Source organism: Diabrotica virgifera, chromosome 2 (assembly GCF_917563875.1).
Source record: "Diabrotica virgifera virgifera chromosome 2, PGI_DIABVI_V3a".
Classification (NCBI taxonomy): domain Eukaryota; kingdom Metazoa; phylum Arthropoda; class Insecta; order Coleoptera; family Chrysomelidae; genus Diabrotica; species Diabrotica virgifera.
The window spans coordinates 92,982,490-93,003,944 of NC_065444.1; the positions used below are offsets into that span (position 1 = coordinate 92,982,490).

The 21,455-nt window shown below is 34.4% G+C and overlaps 1 protein-coding gene across 5 annotated transcripts in view; it reads left to right on the plus strand.

Moving 5' to 3' along the window:
- The window catches only part of LOC114349487 (uncharacterized), a 68,755-nt gene that overhangs the window by 26,484 nt on the left and 20,816 nt on the right, over positions 1 to 21,455 (plus strand). Inside the window, exon 3 of one of the 5 annotated variants that reach the window (XM_028299870.2) lies at positions 5,301 to 5,580. The exons of 1 other annotated variant lie outside the window; for it this stretch is intronic. In XM_028299870.2, coding sequence (XP_028155671.2) covers positions 5,301 to 5,472 — 172 coding nt within the window. In that variant the 3' untranslated portion in view covers positions 5,473 to 5,580. Of the gene's footprint in view, positions 1 to 5,300; positions 5,581 to 15,429; positions 15,710 to 20,048; positions 20,268 to 21,455 lie in introns of those variants that run through there. 3 more of the 5 variants (XM_050642724.1, XM_050642723.1, XM_028299869.2) reach the window with 3 other exon arrangements.

Sequence of the window (21,455 nt, forward strand, 5' to 3'; positions counted from 1 at the left end):
GCCGAATGAAAGATTACATTATTACCGAGAGCCGAAAGTCCCTGAAAACTTCTATAGTGAAATAAGTTATAGGGGTGAAAAGAAAAGAGAAAATTTAGTGTAATTTTTATTTTCCAATATTTGATTCAAAAGAAACTATTTGTTTATTCTAAGGGACTCGGTAATAATGTAATCTTTCATTCTGCGTTTAAATGTTTTTAAAATATTTATTAGTTTTCTCAGTATTCGAAAAAAATTAATGCATATAAATAGCATCGGACCAAGATTTTGCACCTACCCTCTTAAGAAAAAATATTGTACCTACTTCAAACGGTTAAGATGAACAATATTTTCAAGCTTTAAGTAACATAAACAAATAAACATTCCGTTCTATTTCTCTTTCTAGCTTTTATTCTTTGGTTTCTTGTTTCAAATTTTCTCAAACCTATCTGTACTTAATATACAGGGTGTCCCAGACTAATTATTTATCCAGGCTATATCTCTTAATCGAATAGAGATTTTCGAATGGGACACAAACTGATATATTCCATTTGTAATACACTTTAATATGAACTAGAAAAAATCATTCTCTAAATATTCATCCCTTTGTTACAACCCCTAACTTTAATTTTTTAATAGCACCCTGTACATTTTTTTATAGTTTTGGATGTGGTCTTCTATCATCTATTGAACAGATTTTTTAAAAATCAAATCGTTTCGTAAATAATCAAGAAAATATCAGTATATTTTTTATTTTTGTGATGTGTCCCAGACTAATTTATCCAGACTGTATCTCTTAAACGAATAACGATTTTCGAATGGGACAAAAACTGATCTATTCCATTTGTAATACACTCTAATATGGCGTAGAAAAAATCATCCTCTAATATTCATCCCTTAGTTACAACCCCTAACTTTAATTTTTTTAATAGCACCCTGTACATTTTGGATACGGTCTTCTATCGTCTTTTCAACAGATATTTTTAAAAATAAAATGGGTTCGTAAGTAATCAAGAAAATATCTGTTCATTTTTTATTTTTGTTAAATTAATCAAGAGCCTTAAAAAATAGACTAGAAAAGAAATAAATATGCTTTATTGTCACTGAAAATTTTACAATTTTATGGGTAATGCTTACATGTAGAGTCAGAAAATACCAACTTTATTGATTAATTTAACACACATAAAAAATAAACTTTAAAGACATCCGAAGATAAAAAAAATGTACAGGGTACTATTAAAAAATTTAAAATTAGGGATTGTAACTAAGGGATGAACATATAGGGGATGATTTTTTATTGTTATTTTCTGACACTACATAATATGTACATAATATGTAGTGTCAGAAAATAACAATAAAAAATCATGTAAGCTTTGACCATAAAATTGTAAAATTTTTAGTGACAATAAAGCATATTTCTCTTCTATTTTATTTTTAAGGCTGTCTTGATTAATTTAACAAAATTCAAAAATAAACTAATATTTTCTTGATTCTTTACGACCCCATTGTATTTAAAAAAATCTTTTGAATGGACGATAGAAGACCACAACCAAAACTATGGAAAAATGTACAGGGTACTATTAAAAAAATTAAAATTAGGTGTTATAACTAAGGGATAAATATTTAGGGGATATTTTTTCTACGTCATATTAAAGTCCATTACAAATGGAATAGACCAGTTTTTGTCCTATTCGAAAATCTCTATTAGTTTAAGAGATTATAGTCTGGATAAATTAGTCTGGGACACCCTGTATATATACTTAATACATACTTAATATCTATCTCGGAAATAATATAAATGATTCAATGGAAAAAATGAATACATTTAAAACGCATTGAAAATTTTGTCAGGCAACATTTTGCGCCTTTCCCCTTAATGCTCATTTTAGCCACACCTTGAATAGTTTTCTCATTATGTCATTGATATTGTTATTAACCCCTCAACGCATAATTTTTTTTCAGATTTTAAAATTTACTTAATATAATAATTATCATAACTATTGTTCTTAATATTAAAATATTTTTATGAAATTGTTTTCTATCTTTGTATTTATGAATTTTGACGCATTCCTCAGTGTGTCGCATTTAAGATGAAGACAGCCCTATAGTTCGGCTATCAAAATAAATACCAGATTTGAAATTTTGCACAGGGTTAGTGATTTTTGCAAAAGTTAATGGTTAACATTTTTAAAGATAGTCAATTGAAATTTAAATTTTAAACGCGGCCTACTGCGAATCCACACACAGGGTGAATTTTCGACATTTTGCTTCGCGTTAGAGATATCAGAAAAAATTATTTGGAAAAGTTGTTTCAAATATTATTTTAACCCCACGTACCAAATTTCATGGTAAAATTCGCACTTTTAATTTTTTCAGTATTTGTAGTCAGGATCCTAAAACCGACAATTGGCTATCCCGAGATGCATCTCGGGACAGTGCATAGTCCCATTATACTGTCCATAGCTGGATAGTGCAATTCCAAGGTATTTTATTTTCATTACTTGTTTAATAATGTAATTGGTGCCTTCTAGCCTTCTATCGTCCACGTTTGGACATATGCCTCTCCCAACTCCTTCCGTCGGTCTCTATTCTGAGCAACACATTTCCAATTTGTTCCGGCCATTGATTTAATATCAGCAACCCACCTCATATGTGGTAAAAAAAGCAAACGCGGACCCGGAAGAAGAAGATTCTGATGGCTTCAAAACTTACGTCAATGGTTTGGACTAACATCGATCGAGCTATTCAGAAACGCCGCAAATAAAATTAAAATTGCTATGATGAAAGTCAACGTCCACAACGAACAAGGCACATGAAGAAGAAGAAGTGTGGCCTGTGAAGCTCCATTTAAGTTTGGCAATTTTTGTTGTTATGTCCTCGACTTTTGTTTTTGATCTTACCCAGTCGTTCTTCTTTTTATCTGAAATTTGTATACTTAACATTGCTCTTTCTATTGCTCTTTCTGTTGTGCCTAGTAAAATGGGCGGAGGACGAACATCTCTTACTTAAATTTGATGCTAAAGACCGACCTACATTTATGTCAGCAGCATGGAAAAAGGGGTACAACCCTGATCTATGTTTTGTCTCTACTAATAGGAGCGGGCACCCTCTATCAGTCTCACGAAAAGTAATGGACGACTTTCCACACAGTCAACACCGCCCAGTAATCATAGAGGCAGCAACCCAAATTCCTATAATCACAGCCATCCCTCGCCCACGGTGGAATCTGAAGAAAGCTAAGTGGAGTAGGTTTTCTACAGAACTGGAAAAGACTCTAGGATGGATACCCCCTACCGGCAGAAATTACAAAAGATTCGCTGGAGCTGTAATAAGCACGGCCAAAAAGCATATACCAAGAGGCTATCGAAAAGAATACATTCCCGGTTGGTCCCATAATAGTGAAGAACTGTACCAAAATTTCCTTGAAAGTGGCGATCAAGAAATAGCAGATGAACTGCTCCATAGCCTAGATGCAGCGAGACAACAAAAATGGACCGAAACTGTAGAAAGTTTTAATTTTCAAACATCAAGCATGCAAGCATGAACACTATTAAGAAAATTAGGAAGCGGAACTCCTATAACAAGGAACAAAAGAACAATTAACCCAAACACTATTGCCTCACATCTGGTATCAAGATCTAGAGCACGTAAAGACAAGCCACATACAACCAAGGTAAAACGAGCGCTCAAAACTTTAAAATTCCAATCTACAGACACCGAATACTCCCGCCCTTTCAATTCCGAAGAAGTCACTATTGCTCTCAAGGATGTAAAGCCAAGTAAAGCCCCAGGTTTTGACAATATTCATCCCGAATTCTTAATTAACTGCGGCAAATATGCGAGAGAATGGATAGCCCACTTTTTCACGGACATTATGAAGACCGGTATCATACCACAGGAACTCAAACGCTCGAAGGTCATTGCCATATTAAAACCAGGGAAACCAAATGATAACAACCCTAAGAATTACAGACCAATAGCCCTACTATCGGTTACGTTTAAGCTTCTAGAGCGCCTTATCTACAATAGAAGTCCCGCTCTCCTAGTAATTTCAGCACTTTGGTTCTCTTTGTCAAGTTTCAGGATTTGGCCTAGGTAGATATTTTATATTCCTGGACTTTTTCTATCTCACTGCCATTTATAGTTATACGTCTGGGGTCATCTGTGCTTGTCATTATTTTTGTTTTTCTTTTTTTCTATTCATTTTGAAGATGACGTATTGGGAGCTGCACGCGAGTTCCTCTATCATAATTTGCAGTCCCTCGAATGATCTCGCTATAATCACAATGTCGTCAGCAAATCTGAGGTGATTTAGCTTGTTGTCATTAACGTTAATGCCATAGGTTGACCAATTTGTAGTTTTGAAGACGTCTTCTAGGGCTAGGTTGAAAATATTTGGCGATATTACGTCTCCTTGTCTTACGCGTCTCTTAATGGGGATGGGATTTGTATTTTCGTCTAGTTGCATTTTCACATACAGGGGTCGGCTAAGTCAGGCAACAAATTTCATTATGTGAAAAAAATGCAGTGTCAAAATGAATTTATTCAAAGAAATTGTAAAAGGGATTCAAAAAAGTTTACTAAGTGTTTAAACTGATGTCCATTTTGATCAATGCATTTATTGCAACGTTTCGCAACAAGGAGGCAGGTTCGACGAGGCACATCAAGCTGCCCGCGAAGATTTTCAAATTCTTCTTCAATTGGAGTTCGGAGGTCGGGAAGGGTGCCTAGTCCTCTTGCAAAAAGAGTTCTTGAGAAGGTCCCACAGGGAAAAATCACAAAGTGTCAGGTCACATGACGGTGCGGGCCACTCGACGATTCCTCGTCTGCCTAACCATTCTCCAAAATGAACATTAGGGTTACTCCCGCACAAATGCCACGTAGTTCAACGCCCACGTGCTATCATGACACCAACACAACTGTCTGAAGCACAAATATGCTTCGTTTTAATCTTTTTCAATAGCTTTGCCAGACTTATGAGCGTTGACGGACTTATGTCGATTTTTCAAGTGCCTTGCCTGTGGCCCACATCTTGATACTATCAAACATCTTTTCATAGTCTACGAAGGCAAGAAATACAGGTAGTTGTATTTATTTACCTTCTGTATCAACATTCTTATTGTCAGCAGATGGTCTGATGTACTATAACTATATCCTTTGAGGAAGTCAGCCTGTTCCACCGGTTGGTAATTGTCCATTTTGTATATATTATTTAGTGAATCCTCTTTAGTTTGTCTCCTATTATTTATTTATTTGATACCTGATGGAACTGCGATTATAATTTTTTTCACCTAGTATACCGGTATCGATTTATCTTTTAGGTGCAATATATCTTTTGAAAAAACCCAAGTGATTGGGAGCAAAGAAAGGTTTACTGTTAAATATTGCAAGAGTCCTCGCTCAAATAAAAATCGAATGGAAGACTTCGATGATCCACATACCCATGGTTTTATTGCATATGTTCCTGACCTATACCCTAAACGAGAAAAGTGAAGTGAAATATTTCAGGAAGTTAAAAATAAAACATTGCAAATAAAAATACTACTAGGATATAATTTATAAATAAATAAAATAAACCATAAAGACCATTTTATTCACCAACATTGCATTTTTTTTAATTTTCGAATATTTATCTTAAGTTACGGTTATTTGGCTATTTTATTACAATTATTTTTGGTCAAAGGGTTTAGCCGGTTAAGGTAGTCAAAATTCCCCCAGCGATATTTCAACAATAAAATTACCACGCTGTTCTACATCAAAAAGTACTCGAACAAAAAAAATGTATACCCTAGTCCCGCCCATAACGCCCCAAAAAATTAAAAGTTTTTTTATCATTTTTTTATCATATCGCCAGTATATGGCGATATCTTCGGTTTTCTTCATCGTAAAAACTTCTTTTTTTCTTTCGTTTTGTAGGATTTTTTATTGCTTATTAGGATAAGCCGGAATCGTACTCCCTTCAAATTGCCAAAGTGTCATGGCGGCCGTCGGGTCCTATTCGGCTGGCATTTACATTGTTTACATATGTACATAATAATATTTATATGAAGGGCCACGAGAAATAACAATTAGAGCCCATTTTTGGTGGGAATTTAGATATTGGCGCCATATTTAAGCTTTTTGTGAGCTACTTTTGATGAAGCTACTCTTCGTTCGTACCGATAAAATCATTAATCTTCGAGATATGTGAAGTTTAAAATTAAGGGACACAATATATTAATCAAAATAGCTGTGCCCTTTCATTTTCAACTTCAAATATCTCGAAAACTAATGACCTTAACTTTACGAATTAGACCAGTAAGGATCTGTTTTTAGGTGGATGTGAGAGGTGGCATTCAGATTTTTGCGGATAAAGTTAGGTGATAACTTCGTTAATAATAATTGATTTATGCTCCTTCTCAAATATGCCCGGAACATTAATAAAAAAATTCAAATATTTAAAAATTTCGAATAACATCGATTTTTTTCTAATTTTTGTTTATATCTTTAAAACTATTCATTTTGGAACAAAGTCGTATAGAAATAAAACAAAGATAGTTAAATTTTCTATCAAATATGATTGGTTAAAAATGTCTTAATTTATCACCCTTGCTGCAAAATAGTAATCAATATAAAATAAGGGGGCAAAACAAGCCTGTCTTTATTCAATAATTTTCCATCACTTAGATTACACTTGGAATCTTCCTAATTCGCTTAGAAAATTTTTGTAACGTGCTAAAACCGTACACCAAATTTCATTAAAATCGACGTACTAGATTTTGAATAATAATTTTGCAATCTAAACTTTTTTTTTAATTAAAATTTTTTAAAATCTTGCACAACAAAAACTAGAACATACAAAGATTTGTCAATTTTTTTACATATAAATAAGCACTCCACCTATCTAATGCACTTTACAGGATTGAAATCGGATTATTTAAGCAGCCTCAGCAATGTTTTAAAGTTATAAACAATTTTTTGGCTTATAAACAAATTAGTGCTGTGGCCACGAGGGGGTGCTACGCGCTCCTTTATTTAGATGGACTTACCGAAGATTTTTATGTATTTTTTGACCCGTAGAACACGATTTTTTTGGGTAACAGTTGTTGATCCGGATGTCGATAAGATTGTTATAAACAAAGAACTTGAGGAATTACATAACATCGATTCTTCGCAAAATAAAACATTTTTTTGTATTTTTTGGGTAATCCTAAAGGCGGAGATACATATGCGCTCTGCTCGGTGTGCGAGCCGCTCGCGCGCAGCGTATTCGTCAGATTAGTACGTGTTTTCAAGTGACGCACAAACGGCACGCACACGGCGCACCACGATCTAAATTCTGTCGGTTTTTCAACAAACGCTTTGATGGTTCGCAATACGTATTTGGACGGGTTTGCGAGTGGTTTGTTGGTTTTGGCGCGCATGAGTTGAATATTTGTTAGTAATGGAATAGTCGGAACTGTCGGAAGGAAATTGATGTTTACCGTGGAAAATCATTATTGTGGGATCCTCAATAAAGAACCATTTAATTTAAAGAAACAACTTAAATCCGATCTGAACGGAAATAGAAGCTGAAATAAAAAAATGTACATGCGGACCTTTTTAAAAAATGTTAGTTCATTGTTGTACTAAAAATAACATGTATTAAAAATAAGATTTACTATTTTATTTGTGCATAAGCCACAATTCGAGTTTGAAATCAAGTTTACTTGACGTTTCGACTTTCACTTCGGAAATAGTTATCAATATAAAAAAAACATTCATAAGCAGATATATATTATGTGTCACCGGAAAGCGAAATAGGTAATGCACGACTTGGAGAACCTATAGTTTTCCAACTTCGTGTCTGGTGAAGCAACGCAGTTGAAACAAGCGGATATATTATAATTGTGTCACCGGAAAGCGAAAAAGGTAAGGCACAACTTGGAAGACCCAATAGTTTTCTAACTTCGCTTCTGGTGAAACAACAGAGTTGGAACAAGCAGATATATTATAATTGGGTCACCGGAAAGCCAAAAAGGTAACGCACAACTTGGAAGACCCAATAGTTTTCTAACTTCGCTTCTGGTGAAGCAACGGAGTTGGAACAAGCAGATATATTATAATTATGTCACCGGAAAACGAAAAAGGTAACGCACAACTTGGAAGAGCCTATAGTTTCCCAACTTCGCTTCTGGTGAAGCAACGGAGTTGGAACAAGTAGATATGTTATAATTGTGTCGTCGGAAAGCGAAAAAGGTAACGCACATCTTGGAAGAGCCTATAGTTTCCTAACTTCGCTTCTGGTGAAGCAACTGAGTTGGAACAAGCAGATATATTATAATTGGGTCACCGGAAAGCCAAAAAGGTAACGCACAACTTGGAAGACCCAATAGTTTTCTAACTTCGCTTCTGGTGAAGCAACGGAGTTGGAACAAGCAGATATATTATAATTGGGTCACCGGAAAGCCAAAAAGGTAACGCACAACTTGGAAGACCCAATAGTTTTCTAACTTCGCTTCTGGTGAAGCAACGTAGTTGGAACAAGCATATATATTATAATTGGGTCACCGGAAAACGAAAAAGGTAACGCACAACTTGGAAGAGCCTATAGTTTCCTAACTTCGCTTCTGGTGAAGCAACGGAGTTGGAACAAATACAGTAGGAAAAATGAAAGAATACCCATGGACGAACATATAAAACACGCTGTATTTTCCTGTCACCGTGTCACACAAAAAATTGGCCAACGCAAGTACATGTAATAATTATTGTTACATGTACTTGCACTGGACAATTTTCTTTGTGACACGGTGACAGGAAAATACAGCGTGTTTTATATGTTCGTTCATGGGTATTCTTTCATTTTTCCGACTGTAGATATGTTATAATTGTGTCGTCGGAAAGCGAAAAAGGTAACGCACATCTTGGAAGAGCCTATAGTTTCCTAACTTCGCTTCTGGTGAAGCAACTGAGTTGGAACAAGCAGATATATTATAATTGGGTCACCGGAAAGCGAAAAAGTTAACACAGGGCTTGGAAGAACCTATAGTTCTCTAATTTCGTTTCTAGTGAAGCTACGCAGTTGAAACAAGCAGATACATTACAATTGTGTCACCGGAAAACGAAAAAGGTATCGCACGACTTGGAAGTACCTATAGTTCTCTAATTTTGTTTCTGGTTGTAGGAACAAGCAGATATATTATGGTAGGGGAGCAAAGTATGCTAAATGTGCAGTCACTCGAGCGATTTGGGGACCTATTGGGTTGTGATTATTAGGTCCTAAAACCAAAAAAGTTAAGTAAAATTTTCCATTTTAGTGGGGACTTCCCATTTTTTAATTTAATTTTCCATTTCCAACAATCTTTTTTCCGATTATAGCGCCATCTATCCATAATTCAAAAAAATGTTTCGAATAAAAGTTGTTTATTTTTATACAAACAATCCAAATCTGCAATAAGAAACGGGGTCTACCATTTAAGATTTTAAAGTAACCCCCCACCTCACCTCCGTGGGGGGGTCGTGTTTGGAACCATTCGATAGATTTTTCAAAAACATTGATAAAGTGTATTTTGCAGTTTTTCGATATGATGTTTATTTTGCGAAAGATCGCGGGATTTGTATTTAAAATTTTAAATTTACCCCCCACCCCTCTCCGTGGGGGGTCAAGTTTGGTATTTTTCGATAGATTTTTGAAAAATATTGAACACGTAGTTTTTAGTTTTTCAATCTGACGTTCATTTCGCGAAATATTCGTTTTTTTTTTGTGAAACTTTTTGACTCACCCATTTCCGTACGCCCCGCTCAAATCGTCATATTTTTTAAATATAGACTCTTTTGCATGTACTTAATTTACCTTATCTTAATCTGACAATTTCGAGTATTTTAAGGATAGATTTTTTTCGGGCCCCCCTGAACGAACTCCCCTGTGTTAAGAGCCAATATATGGTGGAGGCACATCTGCAGGGTACCACGTTTCTCCCCATATGATAATCTGACGCGCTCGAGTAACTGCAAAAATCCCCGCTTGGGCTCCCCTACCATTATATTTGTGTTGCCAAGAAGCGAAAAAAGTAGTTCCCGAAATGTTCCCAAACTGTGGCTTATTCCACATAAAATAGTAAATTGCATAAGATGACACAAGAAAATAGTTTCAGAACAATACCAAAATAAGATGTAGTAGAAGTACAGGACAGAGACATGATTATCTACAATTACTAAACGTTCGTAAGTTTCCTCTGGATGGTCAAAATGAAAAATTTTAACGAACAATAACCGCGCACGAACGCGCGGCGCACACACGGCGCGGAGTTCGCGGCGCGGATATCTGTGTCCGCCTTAAGCAAAAAATGTTCTTACAAGTTTTTTCGTAGGATGCATAGTTTTCGAGATAAACGCAGTGGAACTTTAAAAAAATCGAAAAATTGAAATATTTGAACGCGAATAACTTTTGATTAAAAAATAAAATAGCAATTCTGCTGACAGCATTTGAAAGTTTAAGTCAAATTATACCGGTTTTAATTATTTACATCGCTAAAAATTATTTTTCTTTTTTTTTATTAAACAAAAGTGTATTTAAAGTGTATTAGATAGAACAAAAATGTATACCATTTTTATTCAGTTGCAATGCGAAGGCAAAACAATCTTATTTTTCAATTAGAATAGAGATCGCAGTCCAGTTCTCTAAATCGACAATTTTTGACTCTTATTTGAGTCATCATCGGAGAGGCGTAGGCGTGCTGCTCTCTGCTCAAAGTGACCAAACTATGAAAGTTTATCCCCCATTGCAACTAACGTGTATGGATAAGGTGACTAGCGTCATCTGACAATTGAAAACTAAAGTTTTCAATCCTAATAGCCACATTAATAATATTGAAAAATATTAAAAATATTACTAAAAGATTTTTAAATTAAAAAACTTATCGGTCCATTTCCCTGGTAACACCTCCAAGGCCTCTAAAATTTGCAAGCCAGATGGATGCTGCAGTGAAGACAACGGGAGGGAATTCTAAAAAGTTGCAATTCACAACCCCCGTCTGCAGCTTGGTAAAGTTCCAACGGAAAATGGACCTAGTTACTCTATAGGAGAAATACTAATATAACATAAAATAAAAATGTATACCATTTTTATTCAATTGCAATGCGAAGGCAAAACAATCTTATTTTTTACTTAGAACAGGGAGCGCAGCCCAGCCGAAAATCGTCGATTCAGAATGCTGGACTGCGCTCCCTGTTCTAAGTGAAAAATAAGATTGTTTTGCCTTCGCATTGCAACTGAATAAAAATGGTATACATTTTTATTTTATGCTATATTAGTATTACTCTTATAGAGTAACTAGGTCTATTTTTCGTTGGAATTTTACTTGTGAATTGCAACTTTTTAGAATTCCCTCCCTTTGTCTTCACTGCAGCATTTATCTGGCTTGCAAATTTTAGAAGCGTTGGAGATGTTTCCAGGGAAATGGACCAATAAGTTTTTCAGATTAAAAATGTTTTAGTAATATTTTTAATATTTTTCATTATTATTAATATTGCTATTAGGATTAAAAATTTACCTTACATAAATAATTATATATAATATATAACAGCACTGCAGGCTCAGGGGCCCATGGCTTGAAATTTTTCAACTGCCTTTCTCCACTTTACTCTGTCCAGGGCAGCTGTCTTCCAGTTTACAACACCTGCTCTTTGTAGATCTTTGGCTGCTTACAGCCACTTTTTCTCGGTCGACGGACCACAATAAACCTCCTTCTTCTTCCCTCGCCTCTTGGTAATATACTCTTCGCCCATTGGTCCATTGACATCCTTTTCATATGTCCCAACCAACGCAGTCTTCTAGTTTTAACCATATGGCTGATTACTGACTTCCCAAATAGTGTTTGAACTTTCGCATTCGTCCGTCTTCTCCCTTCCTTCTCTCCCACTTTCACACCACCGAAAATCTTCCTCAGCACACTTCGCTCCCATATTTTCAATGCATTTTCTTCTCTCTTATTCAGAACCCAACAAGCACTACTATACAGTACGGTAGGTTGTATCACCGTACTATACAGGGTGTTTCATTAATAATTGTCCATATCGTAACTGGAGAAACCTTAGCAAAAAATACGAAGATTTAACCTAAAACACTTAAATAAAATGTTGTTCCTTACTGAGTTACAGGGTGTTTTATCTAAAAATTTAAAAATTATTTTAGCTTAGCATTTTAAAACTATTAGACCTATCCTTTTTATACTTGGCAGAAAGTACGACTACTAGACACCCTACTAAATCATAATAAACAAACGCTTCTAGCTACTACTAGAGGCGTACGACAGGGGATGGTGAATGGTTGACCCTTCTCAAATTCTACGCCACTGGCGAAATTACTATTTTAGTGCCATTTTTAGATTTTCCAACACTTTCTACGTAAATAATATACTTTTCATTGGTAACGATAAAGTCGTTAGTTTTCGAGATATTTGAAGCTAAATATGAAACGGCACAGTTATTTTGATGAATTTATACGATTCATATGATTAAAATTTAAAAATTATTTGTACCCAGTACATACTTTAAAACTATGTGGCGTATCCTTATCATACTTGGCACTAAGTATAGGTACTGTACACCCTACTAAATTAAGATAAATAAACGTTTCTAGCTACTACCAGAGGCGTACGACAGGGGATAGGGGCTGGTTGACCCTTCCCAAATTCTACACCACTGACGAAATTGCTATTTTAGTGTTATTTTTTGATTTTGCAATACTTTTTACGTAAATAATATACTCTTCATTCGTAACGATAAAATGATTAGTTTTCGAGATATTTGAAATTAAAAATGAAGGGACACAATATATTAATCAAAATAACCGTGTTGTTTCATTCTTAACTTCAAAAATCTCGAAAACAAATGATTTTATCTTTACGAATGAAGAGTATATTATTTTCATAGAAAGTATTGGAGAATCCAAAAACTGAACTAAAATAGCAATTTCTCCAGTGGCGTAGAATTTGGAAAGGGTCAACCGTTCACTTTCCCCCGTTGTACGTCTCTGGTAATAGCCAGAAACGTTTGTTGAACGTAATTTGGTAGTTTTTACAGTACCTATACTTCCTGACAAGTATGAAAAGGATACGTCGAATAGTTTAAAAATGCCGAGCAAAAATAGTTTTTAAATTTTTAGATAAAACACCCTGTAACTCAGTAAGGAACCACATTTTATTTAAGTGATTTAGGTTAAATCTTCGTATTTTATGCTAAGGTTTCTCCAGTTACTATATAGACAATTATTAATGAAACACCCTGTATAACCACAATTTTGCTGCTCTTGAGATAAAACTACATTTTAAAAGTTTGCTCAATGCTCCAACTTCTCGTCTTCCCTTCGCAATTCTTTTTTCAATTTCTGGAACTTCATCTCCTTTCTCTGTTACAGTCACCTCAAGGTTTAAATTCTTTCACTTTCTCGAAACAATATTCTTTTCCATCGTTATCAATTCTAATTTTCAAAACCTGTTCTTCATTTACTGTATCTCCCATTTTCAAAAATTTTGTTTTGTGTTCCTTAATTGTCAGACCGTACTGATTGCTTTTTCTTCAAAAAGGTTAAGTACTCTTAGCAGTTGTCTTTTTGTTTTTATTATCAATACTATGTCGTCTGCATACGCAAGTACCTGAGTTCTTCTATCATGGAAAATGCTAGGTACTTGCCAGTTCAATGGGAACGGAGTTGGTCTGTGCCTTACTTTTCAATTAGAATACGGAGCGCAGTCCAGTCCTCTGAATCGCGATTTTCGGCTCTTATTGGAGCCTCATCGGAAAGAACGTAGGCACTCTTCTCCATACCCTAATTGACTAGCGTCGAGAGTTTTTCCCACCCATTGCAACCCAAGTGAAGTTATTAGGTGACTAGCGTCATCTGGCAATTGAAAGATGAAGTTAGTTTTCAATCCTAATAGCAAAATTAATAATATTGAAAATATTAAAAACATTACTAAAAGATTTTTAAATTGAAAACTTATTGGTGCATTTCCCTGGTGACACCTCCAAGGCTTCTACAATATGCAAGTCAAATGGATGCTGCAGTGAAGACAAAGGGAAGGAATTCTACACTATGCAATTCACATCCCCCGTCTGCAGCTCGGTAAAGTTCCAACGGAAAATGCACCTGGTTACTCTACGGAGTAATACGTATTAGATAGGTAAAGCACCTCTTTATATGTAAAAAAATTAGCCAACTTCTAAATGGTTTACTTTTTGTTCAGAAAGATTTTAAATAATTTGAACTTTTTTAAAAACATTTAGATTGCAAATTTATTATGCAAAATCTATTAGGTCGATTTTAATGAAATTTGGTACACGGTTTAAGTATGTTACAAAGAATTTCCTAAGCGAATTACTAAGGTTCTAAGTGCCACCAAAGTGGTTAAAAACATTGAATAACAACAGGCGTATTTTGCCCCCTTACTTTGTATTTATTGCTATATTGCAGAAAAGATAATACGTTAAGACATTTATTTACGTTAAGACAAAACGAATCGTTTTAAAGTTATAAGCAAAGAAAGCAGAAAAAAATCGACGTTTTTCGAAATTTTTAAATATTTTAATTTTTTTATTAATGTTCCGGGCATATTTGAGAAGGAGCATAAGTCAATGGAGGCGTAGATATAACTTTGAACTGCAGAATATCTACAAGCATACGTTTGGTGGAAAAGATATTATCACTATAATTAAGCGAAACCGCCTGCAGTGGGCAGGACATGTAGCCCGGGCCCCTGAATCGAACATGATAAAAAAGATTCTAACAGCGCAACCCGTGGGAATGAGAAGACGGGGTAGACCAAAGCTGAGGTGGATGGACGGGGTAACACAGGATGCCGAGAAGATCGGAGTCGGCAACTGGAAAATGCAAGCAAGGGACAGAACAGAATGGCGTAGAAAGCTTGAGAAGGTCGAGGCCCTCTAAGGGCTGTAGCACCAAGATGATGATGATGACATAAGTCAATTATTATTACTGAAGGTGTCAACTAAGTTTATCTGCAAAAATCCGAATGCCGCCTCTCACATTAAAAAATAGACGTTTTTTCACAGATCCTTACTGGTCTAAATGAATAGTGTGTAATTTACAAAAAAAGTTTTGGAGAATCGAAATATTGTGCTAAAATAGCGATTCCGTCAGTGGCGTAGAATTTGGTAAGGGTAAACCATTCACTTTACCCTGTCGTACACCTCTGGTAGTAGACAGAAACGTTTATTTTTCATAATTTGGTAGATTATACAGTACCTACATTTTCTGCCAAGTATAACAAGAATATGTCAAATAGTTTTAAAGCTGTGGGTAAAAATAGATATTAAATTTTTAAATAAAACGCAGTAACTCAGTAACGAGCCACATTTTATTTAAGTGATTTGGGTTAAATCTTAATATTTTGAATTTTGAGGTCTAGAATCTACATCTCAGAGATTGGATATTTTTAAGAATCACCCTGTGAACATGTCTATATTTTTTAGGTGCGATGTTTCTTTTAAAAAAACCAAAATAATTGGGAGTAATCAAACCGTTATTGTTAAATATTGCAGGAGTCATAAGAAGAGACTTTATTTATTTGATGATGACCCTTCACCGCCATTTATTGCAGATATTCCTGACCGATTCCCCAAACGAGAAAAGTGAAAAATATTTCAGTAAGGGAGAAAAAATTAAGCATTATCTATATTTTAGAAAATAATAAACTGCAGATAAAAAGTACGATCATCTTATAATTGGTAAATAAATAAAATAAACCAAAAATTGAGTATTTGATTCACGTAACACCAAAAATTAAAAAATATAAGGCTCAGAGGCGTCTACATATAGAAACTTAAAATGGGTGAAAATTTATGAAAAAAGTCTATCATAACAATTCTTTTAGTAAAATAAAAATGTATACCATTTTTATTCAGTTGCAATGCGAAAGCAAAACAATCTTACTTTTCAATTAGAATACGGAGCGCACTCCAGTCCTCTGAATCGCGATTTTCGCGGAGTCCTTGGAGGTGTCACCAGGAAAGTGTGCCAATAAGTTTTCAATTTAAAAATCTTTTAGTAATGTTTTTAATATTTTCAATATTATTAATTTTGCTATTAGGATTGAAAACTACTTCATCTTTCAATTGCCAAATGACGCTAGTCACCTAATACCTTCACTTCGGTTGCAATGGGTGGGAAAAGCTCTCGGTGCTGGTCATTTAGGATATGGAGAACAATGCCTACGTTCTCTCCAATGAGCCTCCAATAAGAGCCGAAAATCGCGATTCAGAGGACTGGACTGCGCTCCGTATTCTAATTGAAAAGTAAGATTGTTTTGCCTTCGCATTGCAACTGAATAAAAATGGTATACATTTTTATTTTATAGTCGTATTACTCCGTACAGTAACCAGGTGCATTTTCCGTTGGAACTTTACCAAGCTGCAGACGGGGGATGTGAATTGCATAGTATAGAATTCCTTCCCTTTGTCTTCACTGCAGCATCCATGTGCTTGCATATTTTAGAAGCCTTGGAGGTGTCACCAGGAAAGTGTGCCAATAAGTTTTCAATTTAAAAATCTTTTAGTAATGTTTTTAATATTTTCAATATTATTAATTTTGCTATTAGGATTGAAAACTACTTCATCTTTCAATTGCCAAATGACGCTAGTCACCTAATACCTTCACTTCGGTTGCAATGGGTGGGAAAAGCTCTCGGTGCTGGTCATTTAGGATATGGAGAACAATGCCTACGTTCTCTCCAATGAGCCTCCAATAAGAGCCGAAAATCGCGATTCAGAGGACTGGACTGCGCTCCGTATTCTAATTGAAAAGTAAGATTGTTTTGCCTTCGCATTGCAACTGAATAAAAATGGTATACATTTTTATTTTATAGTCGTATTACTCCGTACAGTAACCAGGTGCATTTTCCGTTGGAACTTTACCAAGCTGCAGACGGGGGATGTGAATTGCATAGTATAGAATTCCTTCCCTTTGTCCTCACTGCAGCATCCATGTGCTTGCATATTTTAGAAGCCTTGGAGGTGTCACCAGGAAAGTGTGCCAATAAGTTTTCAATTTAAAAATCTTTTAGTAATGTTTTTAATATTTTCAATATTATTAATTTTGCTATTAGGATTGAAAACTACTTCATCTTTCAATTGCCAAATGACGCTAGTCACCTAATACCTTCACTTCGGTTGCAATGGGTGGGAAAAGCTCTCGGTGCTGGTCATTTAGGATATGGAGAACAATGCCTACGTTCTCTCCAATGAGCCTCCAATAAGAGCCGAAAATCGCGATTCAGAGGACTGGACTGCGCTCCGTATTCTAATTGAAAAGTAAGATTGTTTTGCCTTCGCATTGCAACTGAATAAAAATGGTATACATTTTTATTTTATAGTCGTATTACTCCGTACAGTAACCAGGTGCATTTTCCGTTGGAACTTTACCAAGCTGCAGACGGGGGATGTGAATTGCATAGTATAGAATTCCTTCCCTTTGTCTTCACTGCAGCATCCATGTGCTTGCATATTTTAGAAGCCTTGGAGGTGTCACCAGGAAAGTGTGCCAATAAGTTTTCAATTTAAAAATCTTTTAGTAATGTTTTTAATATTTTCAATATTATTAATTTTGCTATTAGGATTGAAAACTACTTCATCTTTCAATTGCCAGATGACGCTAGTCACCTAATACCTTCACTTCGGTTGCAATGGGTGGGAAAAGCTCTCGGTGCTGGTCATTTAGGATATGGAGAACAGTGCCTACGTTCTCTCCGATGAGGCTCCAATAAGAGCCGAAAATCGCGATTCAGAGGACTGGAGTGCGCTCCGTATTCTAATTGAAAAGTAAGGCACAGACCAACTCCGTTCCCATTGAACTGGCAAGTACCTAGCATTTTCGAGCAAGGAAACATATTGCCCTTTGAGAATGTATTCTACTATATCTAACAATATCGACTTGTAGTCACCATATTCTATTAAAATATAATATGTAAACCATATATTATGGGGTTACCACTTTAAATAGTGTTCTAGTTTCAAACTACTCAGCAGAATGCACTGAAGATGTTCTGAATTAGAACGAAAACGTTTTGCAATCCATTTGGATGACATTTTAGATAGTTTTTAATAAACGATTTTATACCAGAATACAATTTGAAGTTTTTACTTCTGTGTGAGTTTTTGAAGTTATACTTCTTTACCGGCGATATGAAGGTGAATTTTTATATGTTAAAACCTATGATCCCGGCGCATGCGCATTATAACTTTGTTCTGATTAGATGTTCAAATGACATGTCAAAAATTATTCAATATGGCGGCTGTGGCACAGCTGTAGTTAGATTATTTATGGCTGTTGCGTTTTAAAATTTGTGTGAAAAGAAACAAAAACAAAAGTTAATTAATAGTTATACTGCCTTTTTAAATAGTTTTCATATACCTATATTTTTGGACTTTTGGACTATTTTGGACAAGGAAAACTCATTCTAATTCGGTAAGTAGTTTTTATTATAATCATATTGTAATTATACATTTGGATTAGGTTGAAATACAGTAGAGCGTCGATTATCTGAACTAATTGGGGGACATAGGTGTTCGGAAAACCGATTTGTTTGGATAATCGAACTACAATATATTGATACATGTTTATAGTCATACATATTTATCCACAAGTGAATAAAAGCCATATTTATATACCTACATATTTATTTATATTTTGATAATAACAACTAGCAACTAAACAAAAAAGTGCAGTCTTTGCAACAACATAATTATTTTTGGATACAATATTGAAGAAAATTGAAGATATTTTAAGCGTCAATTACTAACGCTTGCTCGGTATTCGAGTGCGGGACGCGGGAGTCGATAGTTCGAATAAGCGGTCGTTCGGTTGATCGAAGTTCGGATAATCGACGCTCTACTGTACATTTATTTTCTCAAGAATGGGGATTTTAGAGAGAAATCCCAAATTAGGTCCGATTTTTATTTTTAAATTATGATTTTTTGGCGTAGATTTATTTATCTAGTAGGTATGTAATGCTTTGACTTACATACTTAATTTGACTACCAACAAAAGTTCTACCAATCTTCATCTAATATATTGTTTTCTTACTGTTTTGTTATATTTTAATATTTTCTTCCACAAAATTTAAACTACATAATTTAATGATATTCAAAACAACTGTCAAACAGTAAAACGTTCAGTTACCCTATTTTTCCACATGACAAATAACGTGGAATTGGACGAGTGAGTCTAGGCTTCGATTACGAATCAAAGCGCCACGAAATTCATGGGTTCGATTCCCGATGCAAGTTTTTATTTTTTATTTTTTTATGCATTTTATGATTGTAAGTATATTTGTTATATAATTTTTTTTTCAGAAAATGAGTATTTAAAATTTTTGCCAACAATTATTATCTTTCAGAAATAATTTTTTCTTTGTGGCATTTTTCAATGTGTTTTTGTGCGTTTTATTCTTTTATTTTTTTAAATTTTTGGTATTGCCTTAAAAATCACATAATATGTAGTAGAAGTATAACTACTTACGTGCGTACAAAGTACACACACATTCTTTTTTAAACTATGGTATACAGCCAACTATTGGGATTTTCCCATTGATTTTATTTTTTTTTTCTATTTTCATCTTTTCCTGACAGCACTAAAATGTATTTTCAGTTAAATAAATTAGGTATGTACATTCTTCATTTGGTCAATTAATTTAATTCAAAAATTATATTTTTTGCCACTTTCTACAATAATGTTGTTATTGTTTATATTACTGAATACAGAGCTGAACAACTTTGCTAATGAGCTACCACACAACCCTTATTCCCATTTAGAAAATTTATCGATTACGCCATCACGAGCAGACGAATCACGTCAATAATATGATATATATGCCACAAAATTTAAATTTAAAAATAAAAATTCACCTTTTTCGGGATTAATCTCAAAATCGACCATTCTAGAGAAAATGAATTTATTCCATAATGTTGCTCCTCACTATATATCATGAATATACGAAACGTGATGTCTAATATATCGGACTTCTTAACCGATTCAGTAATTTGCTTTAAAATGGAAATTATTAAATTGGTAATTAATAAAATGATGTGCCATTCATTTATCAGAATAAACTTCGCACATAACAGTTTATACATTCAAAAATAGTTTGCGGCAAATTTAAATCGTGTAGGTCAAACATTCTAAATTTATCCAAGTTCACCAAATATCCGCAACTTTACAAATTGTTAATCTATGTTCATCACGATGAAGTCGTATCATTTTTGCCTTGTTGTGTCCCTTAGTATTGTGTTTAAAGCATCTTGTGAGCATACAAAAAGTAAGTAGGTATATTTGTTAATAAATAGTTTATTAATAAATAACTAGCGGTTTACTATTGCAAGAAACATCGATTGCTGGATTTTAATTTCATAGAAATAAATCTATAACCTTTATAACGATAAATTTATCTATGTAATTTTGATATCTTCAATGACGCCAAAAAAACTATTAAAAAAAGTATTCAATTCAAGAAGAACAATTTAAATAAACGGTGGAAGATGGAAAATGTCCATGAGTATATTTACTTGCTTGAATCACTAAGGATATACCTTGTACCAAAAATCACAATATGCGCCCGCCTTAAACATTGATCTTAATTTTTTGTTTGATAACAAAATCTTGAAAAAATCGAAAATTTTTGCTTTTTTTGGGTCTATATTTTCGCCTATAACTCGAGAGATATTGCTGCAACAAAATAATTATACAATGTTTAAGTTTTGTTTTTCAATTTTAGGCAAAGACACACAGTAAACATTAAATTTTCAATTTTTATCTAGTCACTAGAAAAACCAATTCTATATCACTGACCCGTTTTGAGCTGGCCCCACCCACTTGCAAAAATTAAAAAACAAATAGCACTGATTTATGAGCTATTTATGAGCTTTCATATTCCTCACATCAAAAATTTTGAGCTCGTTACACTGAGCAGGAATTTAATATTTTAGTGGGAGGGGGGCTGACTCAGGGGGCTGACTACTTAAAAATAGGGATATTGAATCGTTCTTTGCAGCAAAATTACGAGCTGTTTATGAGATCTTGAAATGATATAGTTTCGATTTTTGAGCTCAACCCCTTCACCCCAAACAAACCTTTAATTTATTTAACTTAAGAGAAACATGCTGATAGAAATTAAAATATATCGTATCGCGGGTAAATATCATGTAGCTTATGTATTCTAAGAATAAACTCTTAAATCACGCGCATTTCGATTATTGAGCTACAACCCCTTCGCAAGAAAACCACCCCAACTTCCCGGCTTAACAGAGAATTGAACTTAAAATGCATTCAATTAATTATTTGGCGACTACATATCATTTAATAATTTATGAGCTCCCAAAATACGCGCATTTAGATTATTAAATTGCAAATCCTTTTGTATAGTGCAGTCACTGAAGGTAAAAATTAACTATTACCTTCAATTTCGGTGAACCTTCATCGATTTTCACGAAAATTGGTGAGTGGTTAT